The sequence below is a fragment of the Cherax quadricarinatus genome, chromosome 1 (assembly GCF_038502225.1).
Source record: "Cherax quadricarinatus isolate ZL_2023a chromosome 1, ASM3850222v1, whole genome shotgun sequence".
Lineage (NCBI taxonomy): Eukaryota > Metazoa > Arthropoda > Malacostraca > Decapoda > Parastacidae > Cherax > Cherax quadricarinatus.
This window is the reverse complement of record NC_091292.1, coordinates 63740614-63754996: the sequence shown is the minus strand read 5'-3', so window position 1 is coordinate 63754996 and position 14383 is coordinate 63740614. Positions and strand designations below refer to the sequence as shown.

At 40.4% G+C, this 14383-nt stretch overlaps 1 protein-coding gene across 2 annotated transcripts; it reads right to left on the bottom strand.

The window, feature by feature from the left end:
• Positions 1 to 211: 211 nt before the first annotated feature.
• Positions 212 to 13109, bottom strand: LOC138850935 (glutamine synthetase-like). Of its 2 annotated transcripts, none has more exons than XM_070082563.1 (3): positions 13087 to 13109; positions 9433 to 9613; positions 212 to 1320 (listed from the first exon to the last, which is right to left on the bottom strand). In XM_070082563.1, the coding sequence occupies exons 1-3, from the start codon at positions 13087 to 13089 to the stop codon at positions 392 to 394; spliced, it is 1113 nt and encodes a 370-aa protein (XP_069938664.1). In that variant the 5' UTR covers positions 13090 to 13109; the 3' UTR covers positions 212 to 391. The 2 variants fall into 2 exon arrangements, with proteins under 2 accessions (XP_069938664.1, XP_069938658.1); XM_070082557.1 differs by lacking the exon at positions 13087 to 13109 and adding an exon at positions 10714 to 10959.
• Between the last annotated feature and the right edge of the window lie 1274 nt (positions 13110 to 14383).

Genomic DNA, 14383 nt, shown 5'->3' with positions numbered 1-14383 from the left:
TGAGATTAAGACACATGTGCAACATCTGGGTATCTTTATTGTAGACGTTTCGCCATCCAGTGGCTTTATCAATACAAATTCTAGGACATAACTTGAAGACAGTCTACAATAAAGATACCCAGATGTTGCACATGTGTCTTAATCTCATCTTGTCGGTATTATATACCATTCGTATACTAAAATAACGAAGGAATTAATAAAACACAATGGAGAAATGATTTGCTTGCAATATTAATTTAATGATAGCAGAGATATAAATATTAGGTAATGAGATGATTAACACCCATGATTACTTATACAGGTGTAGTGTTAATTAAATAATAGGCTTAACAATTATGCTGAAAAGACAAGCAATGCGCTTCCAGTAGAGAGCATTTTGTGCTCCTGGCCACTAGAAATCATCGAGGCAGATGGTGCGCACAATGATCTCTGAGACAACGTATGGGTCAGCGTTGGAGGACGGTCTACGGTCCTCCAGGTACCCTTTCTTCTCCTCAGCTACCCCTCGAGGAATACGAATGGAGGAGCTTCTGTTGGCCACACCTGCAGAGAAGTCGTGAATGGAAGAGGTTTCGAGACGACCAGTCAAGCGACGCTCGTTGTCTTTACCTCCACGGGGATCGTAAGCTTGGATGTGCTTGGCATGATTCTTGGAAAGATTGTCCACTGCTCTGTTTATCTCCAAAATTCCATTTGTTTCTCGCATCTTTTTTGTGGAGAAGTTGGAGTGCATTCCAGCCCCATTCCATTCTCCAGGGATGGGCTTGGGGTCCAGGGATACCACAACATTAAAGTCTTCAGCGACACGGTGAAGGAGGTATCTGGCCATCCAGAGGTCGTCACCCATAGTGATGCCTTCACAGGGACCCACCTGGAACTCCCATTGTGCTGGCATTACTTCTGCGTTCTCTCCAGAAATGTTGATACCAGCGTACAGACACGCCCTGTAGTGAGCCTCTACCACATCTCTGCCGAAGACTTTGTTGGCTCCTACGCCACAGTAGTAGGGACCCTGAGGGCCCGGGAAGCCATTCTTTGGCCAACCCAAGGGGTGACTATTTATGTCCAGAAGAGTGTACTCCTGTTCCATTCCAAACCACGGCTCTTGGTCTTCTGCTTTCTTCAGAACCTCCAAGCAAGTCATACGATGGTTTGTATTAGTTGGTGTATTATCATATTTGTAGGTATCACACAGCACTAACTTATTATTTCCAAGTCGGAACGGATCCCGATAAATAGCGACTGGATGAAGGTACACGTCGCTGTTGGTACCTTTAGCTTGGCCCGTCGATGACCCGTCGAAGTTCCAGATTGGTAACTCTGATGAAAATAAACACAAGGAAATAATATAAAGCAACAGACCAGAAAACGTTTACCCATTGTAAACATGGCCGCTTAACCCTATCATAATAATTCAATCAGATAAAGACTTACTGGCTAATGCAATGAAGGTTCTACCTAAAGTTCACCATTTTCAAAAATCAGTCCAGTCAGTTTCTGAAGCAAGTTACCTAATATTTTTTAATCAGCTGGCCAACTCCCGCCATAGAAAGGTGACCAGGAAAAAGAAATATACATCTTTATTTTTATTTATTAGCTGCCTTGCCAGAAGTGCGCAGACATCACAGTTTAAATGGCCCTCCATCTCTCCTACAGAGTGCAGATGTTGCACTTTTCACCACCTCCGGTTTCCCAGAATCTCCAAACAAATGTTGCCTTTGCTAACACCCCAATAGCACGTCACATTATTCAGACCGCTGGTCTACACTTCCATCTAACACGTTCGCACAAGCTTGTATTTGTTTTAAATAACAAAAAAAGGCACAATGCCGTGACTGGAACGATACACAAATAACCCGCACATAAAAGAGAGGAGCTTACGACGATGTTTCGGACCGACTTGGACCATTTACGAAGTCACACTGACTTTGTAAATAGTCAAGTCGGACCGAAACGTCGTCGTAAGCTCCTCTCTCCTATGTGCGGACTATTTGCGTATTGTATTTGTTTTCAGTTTTTCTTCTCTTTTTTAGTAAATGTCTACAGGAGAAGGGGTTACTAGCTCACTGCTCCTGGCATTTTAGTCGCCTCATACGACACGCATGGCTTACGGAGGAAAGATTCTTTTCCACTTCCCCATGGACAATAGAAGAAATAAAGAAGAACAAGAGCTATTTAGAAAAAGGAGAAAAACCTAGATGTATGTATATATATATATGCATGTGCGTGTCTGTGAAGTGTGACCAAAGTGTAAGTAGGAGTAGCAAGATATCCCTGTTATCTAGCGTGTTTATGAGACAGAAAAAGAAAACAGCAATCCTACCATCATGCAAAACAGTTACAGGTTTCTGTTTCACAGTCATCTGGCAGGACGGTAGTACTTCCCTGGGTGGTTGCTGTCTACCAACCTACTGGATGAATTTGGTAGGGTGTGCAAAAGAAGAAAATTAAAGGTGAATACAGGAAAGAGTAAGGTTATGAGGATAACAAAAAGATTAGGTGATGAAAGATTGAATATCAGATTGGAGGGAGAGAGTATGGAGGAGGTGAATGTATTCAGATATTTGGGAGTGGACGTGTCAGCGGATGGGTCTATGAAAGATGAGGTGAATCATAGAATTGATGAGGGGAAAAGAGTGAGTGGTGCACTTAGGAATCTGTGGAGACAAAGAACTTTGTCCTTGGAGGCAAAGAGGGGAATGTATGAGAGTATAGTTTTACCAACTCTCTTATATGGGTGTGAAGCATGGGTGATGAATGTTGCAGCGAGGAGAAGGCTGGAGGCAGTGGAGATGTCATGTCTGAGGGCAATGTGTGGTGTGAATATAATGCAGAGAATTCGTAGTTTGGAAGTTAGGAGGAGGTGCGGGATTACCAAAACTGTTGTCCAGAGGGCTGAGGAAGGGTTGTTGAGGTGGTTCGGACATGTAGAGAGAATGGAGCGAAACAGAATGACTTCAAGAGTGTATCAGTCTGTAGTGGAAGGAAGGCGGGGTAGGGGTCGGCCTAGGAAAGGTTGGAGGGAGGGGGTAAAGGAGGTTTTGTGTGCGAGGGGCTTGGACTTCCAGCAGGCATGCGTGAGCGTGTTTGATAGGAGTGAATGGAGACAAATGGTTTTTAATACTTGACGTGCTGTTGGAGTGTGAGCAAAGTAACACTTATGAAGGGATTCAGGGAAACCGGCAGGCCGGACTTGAGTCTTGGAGATGGGAAGTACAGTGCCTGCACTCTGAAGGAGGGGTGTTAATGTTGCAGTTTAAAAACTGTAGTGTAAAGCACCCTTCTGGCAAGACAGTGATGGAGTGAATGATGATGAAAGTTTTTCTTTTTCGGGCCACCCTGCCTTGGTGGGAATCGGCCAGTGTGATAATAAATAAAAAAAAAATTGTTTTCAGATACTCTATCAGGTTCGGCTGTAGGTCAGTCTTACCTGACACTAAGGAGGCTAGTTCGCAGTCACTGTGCTCAGTTTATTGTTAAAAGAGCGTCTTGACGGGACTTTTTTTGTGTAGTTTAAAAAAAGGTATACGAGTGAGAGTAGTTGGGTGTAAGACCTGCCTAGCATGGGCCATTAGGCCGATTGCAGTACTTCTTTATTATTATGTTCACAAACAAGGCGTTGTCACCCCTCAGTGTTGCAAAGTTTGTGAGTTTTAATTCCTTCAAAATTCCCTTGATATTGGAATTAAAAAGTAAAATTCCGTACCTTGATGCAGTGCCTCGGTTAATTCTACACCCGAGAGGAAGCGAGTCATTAATAATTGTAGTTTAGTTTGCAATCCATAAATTGTTATTTTATTGCGAATTTGGTAAAGTTCATTTAGATTTGTAAAGTTAGTTAAGAAGGCTAATTCAAGTTGGAAACCAAATATTATGTAATTTACTCTTCGGGACACTAATGAGCAATTAATTTATTGCTCTGATATAAGCTCTATGATCCATACCGGTTTAGATCTTGTTTTCGAATGTAATAATAATAATAATAATAATAATAATAATAATAATAATAATAATAATAATAATAATAATAATAATAATAATAATGCTAAGATTAACGTAACCTCTCATTTTAAAATTAAAAGCGTTTTCCCAGCACTTAATCAACCAATCAGCAGCCGGGTGATTGATCCTCCACTTCTTCTACTAAATGATCCACACGAGCATTCCTATTTTTATATTGTTGAAGTATATCCGTTTTTTTGGTAGTACCACACAACGAGACCAAGTTGTTCCGTTTGTAAATAATGAGACGCTTGTGCAACACTTGTATTTCTTGATTGTGGAAACACTTCACCAGCTTTATCAATCCAACACAAATACCCAAGTCCTGCAGAAGTGTCTCATCCGTCCACTTGTTCTGTTTGTGTTGAGAAGTCGCTATGAGCTGTGAGACTCTTCAAGGAGGGAGGGAGAGTGGGGGGCGAAAGGTACTTGATTGAAGAAACTGTTGTTACTGTTTCTTTCATCAATCGTGAGTATCTCATATTCGCAGGGCACTGTGAAACCCCTACGAATTTAGCGTATCCCCATGATTGTAATAAATAAATGTATAACTATAATGTGAATTGTAAAGACAAAGATAAGCAACTGATAGAAAACCACAACCTAACCAGACAGTACCGGGGTATCAGCGCTCCACCTCACAGGCAGAGTTTGCTTTGGGTGACTTTTTATCGTCTATTTTCAAACCTTTGAGAAATTATTTAGAATAGCAGCCAACTAGGTAAGACACACGGATGCACTGATCATGACATTTATTATGGAACCGTTTCGCTACGGGATCGAAGAAGCCACTTGTGGCGAAACATCTTGATCTGTGCATAAATATTCTTTACCTAAAGCTTGATGGTATCACCATACCAGTTCAACCAAAGACAAAAGTCGCATTTCTCAACGATATTATCTGGTGTTTGAGGTGTATATTTAAGTGAACTAGCCGTTGTGTCACTGATGTAAGAACTGCAGCTGCAACTCCTGTAATGATGGTATTTCCAATACAAACTTTAATCTCAAGCTCACGTGGCCTAATTAGACTGCCAACACATGCAACGTTAGGATACTTTAACGAGGGTGTGTTTCACCCAGCATAGGCTTCATCAATCCAATTCGTCCCTGGTGTGTTTCGCACACCAGGGACGAATTGTCAGTATAATATTCCTTTTCTGATACTGTCGTCTGGTTTCGTCATCAGTTTAACAGTTGTTGTTTTTTCCAGCCACGGTATTGTAAGACGCTGTGTGACTTCGTATTTGAATTCTTGTCACTTTATCAAACATTGTTTGCTGCTTAAGCTGGTTTTACATTCTTTTAAAATATTCCTGAATCTCCATAACAGCTATTTGTCTTCGTATATATTGACATTGCTTAAGTAGTCATGTCCTTGTCAGCATAAGCTGTCTTCACCATTGACATACGACAAATGAGATAGGAAAGTTTTTGCAGTGGATTGGTATGTTCTTAAAATAAGTATTAATGTCTATAGTTCATTTACCTTCAGGAACATTAGAGAGGCGGCAGTTTTGCCACCTGGTGCGTTGGTGGTGTTGGTGGGTGACTTATTATTGGCAGCCACCTAGCAGTTTAGCTGATAATCTTATTAATGGTCTTGCAGCAGCAGAGCAGTGGCAGTGCTGGCATTGTTGTTCTGCAGCCATTTCAATTTACCTTTGTTGGGGGAGGGGGTAGCTTGTAATGCGTAGTCATGTTCCTGTTAGCAGGTGGTGACTGACGCTGTTCACCTACTTGATACCATCATCTTGATGCATAACTAAGAGTTTATCTTGTTGTTCTAACAGGGTTTTGGGTCAGTTTTTTTAGTGTACCCTAAGCTGATGATTGGTATGGGGAAGTGTCTGCTTTATCCCTCCAGGTAGTCTGGCAACATCTTTCAGTCTAGTTTCCTTGGCTACACATGTAGATTAATGTGGTTCCATGAAGATTCTCAAGATAGAGGTGACAAGTTATACCCAGGCCTGTGGTTCAGTGTATCTGAGTGACTGGAGAGGAACGCTAAAGTACGTTTAAATAACAAATAACTGTTTATTCTGATGTAAAATATGAGTTGGTTCTAGCCGGAGTGTCACTAACTCGGTTCGCAGTACTAAGTAGTGCTTCCATCCACTACACAGTATTGTGATGGACTTCAGCTGCTACACGCTTGTCTGGATTTACTAAACTATCATTAAGATACACTACACTGTTGAGGCCTTCAGTTTAGGACACGTTCGTTTATGCGTGGCATTTCAGACTGGCAGTGGAGTTCCCTTTTCCAGCAGTTATCGCCTAGGTAGAGGTGCATCGTAGCATCACCCAAGGTTCTCTGCTAGTATTGTAGAGAAACAAAACAAAATGCAAAGATAACTGTGACTATTATTTGCCAGAGAGAGAGATTTTATCGGAATTGTGGTGTCTATCCGAGGGTCGTATGAGAAACACCAGTGACGCAATTGATGTGTAACGCAGCTCTTACCGTAAGACGTAAATGACTAGTCATTTACGGCTAGTCAGACAGCCGGGCCGAAGCATGACAAAAATTGTTCTCTACGATTGTAAACATTACAAGAAATTAAGGCCAATGGAGTTTATTGTATTGAAAGGGGTACAGCGAGGGGCGATATAATTGAAGTGTGCAAAATGGTGAAAGGAATAATAAACGAGGCTACAAGTAAGCGGCTGGAAGAGTTAAATGAAGATACTATTCATAACAACGAATTGAAATTAGATTAATTTAGTTCCACTGCATAAATTTAAGTAAATACTTAATTTGAAGGATTTAAAAACTAGGTTAGATGCACATATTTTAATAGTTGGGTATGAATTGCACCTACCTGGAGTAGGTAGGTCCTATATTAGTTAATATATAAATAACGCGGATTTGGCTATAGCAACAAAACATTGAAGAAACTACACTGTTAGTTATAATAAACTATTTTGAAAGTAGTTAGACTACCACGATTGGAATAGTTCACAACTTACACTTGGAGAGGAAACTATAGATGGCGTTTAGGTCTGTCCTGACTATTATCAGGTCACAGCTGTTGAAAATTAATATTGGTCTAAGACTGACCCAACCGTCATCTAGTTTCGTCTCCAAAGAATATGTTAATTGTGAACTGACGACGTATAGGAAGAAACGATTTCCATAAATTTTAAACAAAAAATACTATTTTTTGATGCCCTTTGTGAAGTTCGTCATCACAAATTAGCCGAAATCGTGCTTAAGTAGACTTCATAACAATGTGTTAAGCTCGTCTATGTTACCCTCACCGGTTACAGCCTTACAGATGTTTAGAGATTCTAAGACATTTTCCATCAGATATAAAAAATATGTGTCCGAATCATTCTTTACATAAATTGTAAATATGAGATCTGCCATGAAGAGTGAATTTAACGAGTTATGTTCCTTCAAGAAACTTGCTAAATTACTGTTTATGAAAGGTTATTCTCTATCAACGAGTTACCCTGAGGCTAGCTCAGCTTTATTTCTGTTTTTGACGTTTCTAATGATGACTGCATATGTAGAGCGTTTTTTCTCAAAACTTTGAATAATGAAAAGTCATTTGTGAAGCCTACATAAACTGGCACTTCTCTCAGTTGCAAAAGCTATCTCTACTCACTCGAAATCATTGATCAGTTTGCAGAAATGAAAGCAAGGATTTTTTTAAGAGCAGTTTTCTCATACAGTATTATGCCATTTTACTTTAGGGTTACACTCAGGTCATCTCGCCTAGGCTTGTCGGCAAACAAAAATTTGAAGGTTTGAGCACTGGGTAAGTATTGACGGAATAAAATACCAACAGGTTGTTAGGTAAGACATATGTGCAGCAGATAGGTATCTTTATTTCGAAAAGTTTCGCCTACACAGTAGGCGAAATATATATATATATATATATATATATATATATATATATATATATATATATATATATATATATATATATATATATATATATATATATATATATATATACCTATTTCATAAATTTTGGATATGAAATAGGTAATGATTTAAAATACCCAAGAAACGTAATTGATAAATCTTTTAAAGTTGCTAGAAATAGTGATAAATTAGACACATGTGCAACTCTTGGGTATCTTTATTGAAGAAACGTTTCGCCACACAGTGGCTTCATCAGTCCAATACAAAGGAGAATCTTGAAGAACAGGAGGAGAATGAGGTAATCAGTCCCTCAACCTTGAGTCGATGTGGTCAGTCCATCAATCTATTCAAGATTGATGGACTGACCACATCGACTCAAGGTTGAGGGACTGATTACCTCATTCTCCTCCTGTTCTTCAAGATTCTCCTTTGTATGGACTGATGAAGCCACTGTGTGGCGAAACGTTTCCTCAATAAAGATACCCAGGAGTTGCACATGTGTCTAATTTATCAACATGTCGGTTCTCTGAACCATTCATCTACAAACTTGCTAGAAATACTTTTTACAATCCAAAAAGGGACAACCAGCCTTATTCAACTAAAAATATGTTGGTTCTCCCTTACCATGAAAACTTGGTTGATATGCCTTCTCTTCTTAAGACTTTTAATATTAAAGTTGTATTCAAAAATCTTGATACAGTAAAAAAACTTTTGATAAAGAATTCCCCCCAAAATGCTGATGGATGTGTCTATAAGATTCCTTGTAAAATTTGCGATAAAGTTTATTACGGTCAAACTGGTAAAAATCTCGAACTAAGATTAAAACAACATAAATATAGCATTAGAACTGGACAAGATTCCAATGCTCTATTTATTCATGTAAGAGATTTTAACCATCCAATTGATTTTCAAAAAGTTGAGAAAGTAGTATCAAGCAAGTCCATGGTCGACAGGAATATAATTGAATCTTGTTTCATAAAAAGCAGTTTTGACAATAATATGAATATTTCCTTTGGTTTATATAAATTAGATCCATTTATAATTAATAGAATTTGGGAAGAATTTAATAATACACTGGACAAATAATTTTTAAATTTTCTTGGGTAGAATAGTTTGTGGGTGAGTTGTGCAAAGGACCTATCCAAGTTGGGTCGGCGCGCGTCAGGTGTTTAACCGTTGTGGGATCTGATAGTGAGGTGCTGGCCAGACCCCTTATATAGCTTCCTTGGATGCTTTACTTTCAATAGTTCCTTGATAATGTGAGTAGTCACGAAAGCGCTTGGAATTTCTCTCTATTCTTTCAGAGTGGTTGTTTTGCATATTCTGAAATCACCTGTTTACTGTGATCTTATTGCATATATATATATATATATATATATATATATATATATATATATATATATATATATATATATATATATATATATATATATATATATATATATATATATATATATATATTTCAGTACTCGACTGAAGAAGCCTACTGTGTAGGCGAAACGTTTCGAAATAAAGATACCTAACTGTTGCATATGTAACTAGAGAAGCCTTACCACTAGGGTCTTTGGGCACGAAGTCGAGTGTCCTGGTCTTGGAGCGGAGGTTCTCGCCTGTACCGTCCACCCACACGTACATCACTTGGCACTTGTCATCAGGCATAGGCAGCTTCATATAGCGGTCCATCACCGTCTTGTTGGTGGTGCCAGCGCTCAGTGAGCTTTCCATGTTTCCTCTCTGCTGAGGTAATACTGTGTCGTTATTACAACTATGACATTTTATTAATTAATAGTATCTTCAGCGAAAACATATACTGTTGAACTTATATACAAAATACCACATAGATTATGTTATCTATTACCCCAAAAAAATCTATATAGGCTTTCTCAAGGCTACAGGAAAATTGTTATGAATGTTTTACAGTGGTGCCTTGATGCTAGTGAAGAGCTTTTGATCCTAAGAATTAGAGTTACCCTTCTTCCACATCGCTACTTGAGTTAAATAACCCACACAGGTTTAGTGTTTTGCATAACGTATAATATGCTGATTTTCAGACACTTGTCTAATTCCATAGTTTACCTGGAGTCTCTTCCGGAGGTCACCGCCCCCACGGCCCGGTCCAAGACCAGGCCTTCTGGTTGCTGGCCTGATAGATCAGGGTGTTAGTACCCGCCGCCCATAGTACAACCTATACACCAAAACCCGACTTATCAGGAACTGTTTTGAGGAATCTATTGAGGTCCTTCTCGAACACAGCTAAGAGGGTTTGCTAGTAATTCCTCTTTTGCATGAAGGGAAGGTGTTGAGTCGTAATCACCTAACACTTATTGAGCTCTTTCATGTGCTTGTCGCCCTCGTTGGCTACTCAGCCAGTTTCACTGTAGCTGAAATATTTCATATATTTTCGGTCGGTTCAAGATTGATACTTTGATGCTAGTGAAAAGATTTTGACACAAGGAATTAGAACTACCCTACTCTTTCTAGGTTCAAGCCTGATTACTCTCAACCTTCCTATTTCCCGGGCGCTGTATAACCCTGACGCGTTTAGCGCTTCCTCGTGAATATAATATTAATTTGGTTGCCTATTCTTTGCAACTTATCCAGTTCGTCCCTTTACTCTAACTCAGGTAGAGTGATTGAAGTGCGGTCGTCTACCTTGTCCCTACCTGACCAGACCTCCCCTCTGCTCCGTCCTTGATGGGGTTTTTTTGTCAGCTGTGTTGTGAAGTCTGGACCTGTCGCAGAGTCTCCTCTCCCTCTTGTCACCCCTCCAAAAACGCCACTAACTTCACAACCACCTTGCTTGTTTATTCTTTACGGGGGAAGGGGTGTAATACCTGACACGGATCTTGATAGCAAGAGGACCCGATCAGATGTGCTGACACCATGGCGGGTGCATTACAAGATGGTGTGTCTGGCGACACGTGAAGTTGGACTAGCCGATGGTTCAACGGTGGTTCAGTAGTGACGTCGTTCCCAGTTAGTTAATTCATGATGAGTATCACCTGACGTAGGTCTTTATCAGGTGAGGATCCGGTAAATGACTTCAATGTCATGGGGGTTCGATAACGTGGATGGGGTAAAAACACTCACGTAGGCTGGTTAGTACGTATAATTATAACGGAAAGTATGGGTAGCACCATCAGCCGCCCTGCCTCTCTGCTCTCTATCTTCAGACTGACCGCTGAGTGCCTCGGAGGGTAGCGGCATTCAAAACATGCTAGGTCAGCTGAACAGTGAATAACAAGTGATTCACACAGACGGTTGGTAGTGAGTCATACTACTGGTAACTGGTTACTGGTACTACTGGGAACTGATTCTACTGAGATCAAGAGTTTCCTGAAGATTTTGTAGTGATGTTTGATTAGTTGTGGCTTTGATATCACAAGTTCACCTCACACGAACTTAAATATGGTGTGCCCTCAGTCGGCGGTGGTGATGGCGTCCCTCTATGTAGTAGAGGCACTCGTCTGCGCTATTAGTCGGAAGCCGTTCAATCGGCTCTAATGCACAGCACTCCTAACAAGAATCTTAGTCCTGTCTTTGTTACTGTTAATTCTTGCCTTCTCTCTTACCTTCAGAACACACGTGGCTTGACCTGACCTTGGCCTTCTCACAACTTCTGACCTATCGTCTGATTTTTTTCCTCATCTCCTAACCCGTTCTTTGGAGCTTTTGTCACCTGACTATTTTTTTTAGGCTTTCTCATTACCTTTTAACCTAATCACGTGGTGATAACTGATGGACCAAAACGTCGTCTAAATTTTCCTCTCCAAACTGTGGTTTAATCGCGAGTCAGTTTATTACCTCAAGTGAGATGTAAATAATTTCCCTTAAGGATGCCTTTTTTCCATTACCTTTTTCCACCAACTCTGCTCATTTTCTTACTTTTCGAAACGCTTTGTTTTCTATATTTCTCTTTGATTAAATAAACTGACTCTTTAAAATATGTTCATAATAGTTATCGGTTGTGTGAAAGACAGTTTACCTGTTATCAGTTGTGGCGAGAAGCAGCCTCTACAAGGATCTTGTAAACTGATACAAACATGTAATGTATACCACGAAGATTTTGTAAACCGTACGAAATATGATTTATACCACGAGGATCTTGTAAAGTGTACTCTCATATAATCTAGTGATACCAGTGAATAGCAGAATACAGTGTTGTAGTAGCAACTAACCAGTATTATAATGGTACTTAGTGGAGTGGAGTGACTTTCATTAGTTTCTTTTCTTGAAATACGAGACGTTACTGTGAATTTCATATAACCTGTAGTTACCAGCGGTCGCAATATACACAACGAGAAGCAATTATTACTACAGAAAAAGCGTCCTTCCTCCAAAATTTGCACCAGTCAACTATAGTGATAATATAGCATTTATTGTGGTGGAGACGGAAAAAAAAAAAAATAGAAAAGCCAGATACAGCGATTGATAAACAAGGAGGTGACCGTTCGTCATTGTAGGAGCTGCCAGATATCACCGGCTCTTCAACACGCAAGTTATACTTTTGTATCAGTCAAATCACATATTACTCGGGTAGATAATTTCCAGTAGATCCTTCATGTGTTAGCTCAAATCACCGACCAGTATGTTTTAAATAAGTGACCCACTGATCAGAGCAGATCGACTGGTCCGGACCCTTGACTGGTCCGAACCCTTGACTGGTCCGAACCCGGGACTGGTTTCAAACAGTTTCGTTGGACAATAAAGCAGACTGTAAACGGATGGGGTTGTAGGCGCCCTTATAAACACAAACATTAAAAATCAGGAACGTGACGGTAAGCTGTCCAATATACAAAAAGAGTTAGAAACAGAAATACAAATAGCTAGAGCTTCATTTAAGGTTATTAATATAATATTCAAGAGGTTGCTAGTAGAATTGCAGTAAATCAACCATTCAAATCATTATGAAGCTGTGTGTAGTCTGTGGTCAGTCAAACAAACGGGCTTCCACATGGATAAATTGTCATTTTTGTGGAAATTGGTGTCACGCCCCTTGTGCAGATATCCCAGAACTAGCTACAAGCAGTATTAAAACAGAGAAGTGTTTTTGGGTATGCCCAAATGAGGAAAATCTGTGGACTAAAATCACAAGGGTATTAAAAGAGGACAACATCAAAGCTGCTTTCATAGAAAACCTGGAAGCTTTCTACAACAGATGGGAACATAAAAAGTCTGGGCTGAATGGTACTGCCCTTGATACTGGCCATGTAGTCACAAACTGTAAGGCTGGAGATGATGTCCTGGTAGTCAGTAAATGTGGGGCTGATAGTGCTGTCCTGGGAGACAGTAATGGTGAAGCTGGAGGTGCTGTCCTGGGAGACAGAAATGGTGAAGCTGGAGATACTGTCCTGGGAGACAGTAATGGTGAAGCTGGAGATTTTGTCCAGGTAGTCGGGAATTATACGCAGGAAGGAATACATATAAATGACCTCATAGGGGACAGGAGCCATAATAGGGAAACAAGTGTAGTCAAAGATAAGATAAAACCAATATTGCAAACTAGAAATACCGCAGGAAATAGCAAACAAGAGGACTCCAATAGCAATAGTGAGGATAAATTACCAAAAACAACTGGTGGGAGCTCCATTGTTGGTGCTAGGGAGGATAGAAGTAAGACAGGGAAACATGCACCAACAGGGAATACAGTCACAGAAACCCAAGGCAAGCGGAAACCAAGCCTGTGCACATACTATGCACTTGGTATCTGCTGGCATGGGAAATCTGGAAAAACAGATGGGACGTGCAACTATGACCACCCTAGAAAATGCCATGCCCATATGACAACAGGAAAATGCAAACTCCCTTCCTGTAAGCTTTTTCACCCTGAAATGTGTACCTCTTCAGTACAGGAAAGACTGTGCTATAACTTAAATTGCCAGGCATACCATCTAAAGGGGACAAAAAGATACAAAACATCCAGGCCATGGGAAAACCTGGGTAGCCACAGCCACTCAAGAGGGAGAGGTTTTTTAGTGCCAGGAAGGAAAAAAAAACTGGCAGGAAATGGCAGAAATCGTACACCAAATCCAGTCATTCCTGGAGTGGAACCACAGTCGATGGCCTCCACTCCAAACCAACAGATACAGATACTAATGCCGGAAAAAAAATCCCCCCCCAGTACCAACAATACCACCAGTCCGATAACATTCTTCTTTGCAAATATACAGGGTCTAAAGCCAGCAACAAACAACAAAATACCTTTCATCCGTGGACTGCTTGCAGAGGCAAAGGCAATGTTCGCGGCTTTCACTGAGACCCACATAAAGGATCACTTGGACAATGAAATATGGATCCCAGGTTACAACCTATACAGATGTGACAGAGTGAACAGGCAAAAGGGGGGGGGGTTGGCCTGTACATTGCAGAGTCACTTGTTTGCACAGAACTGCTTAATGCCTCAAATGACGTAGTGGAAGTTTTAGCAGTAAAGGTCGAGAACCAAAACATAGTCATTGTGGTAGTCTACAAGCCTCCGGATGCAACATCCCAGCAATTCCAGGA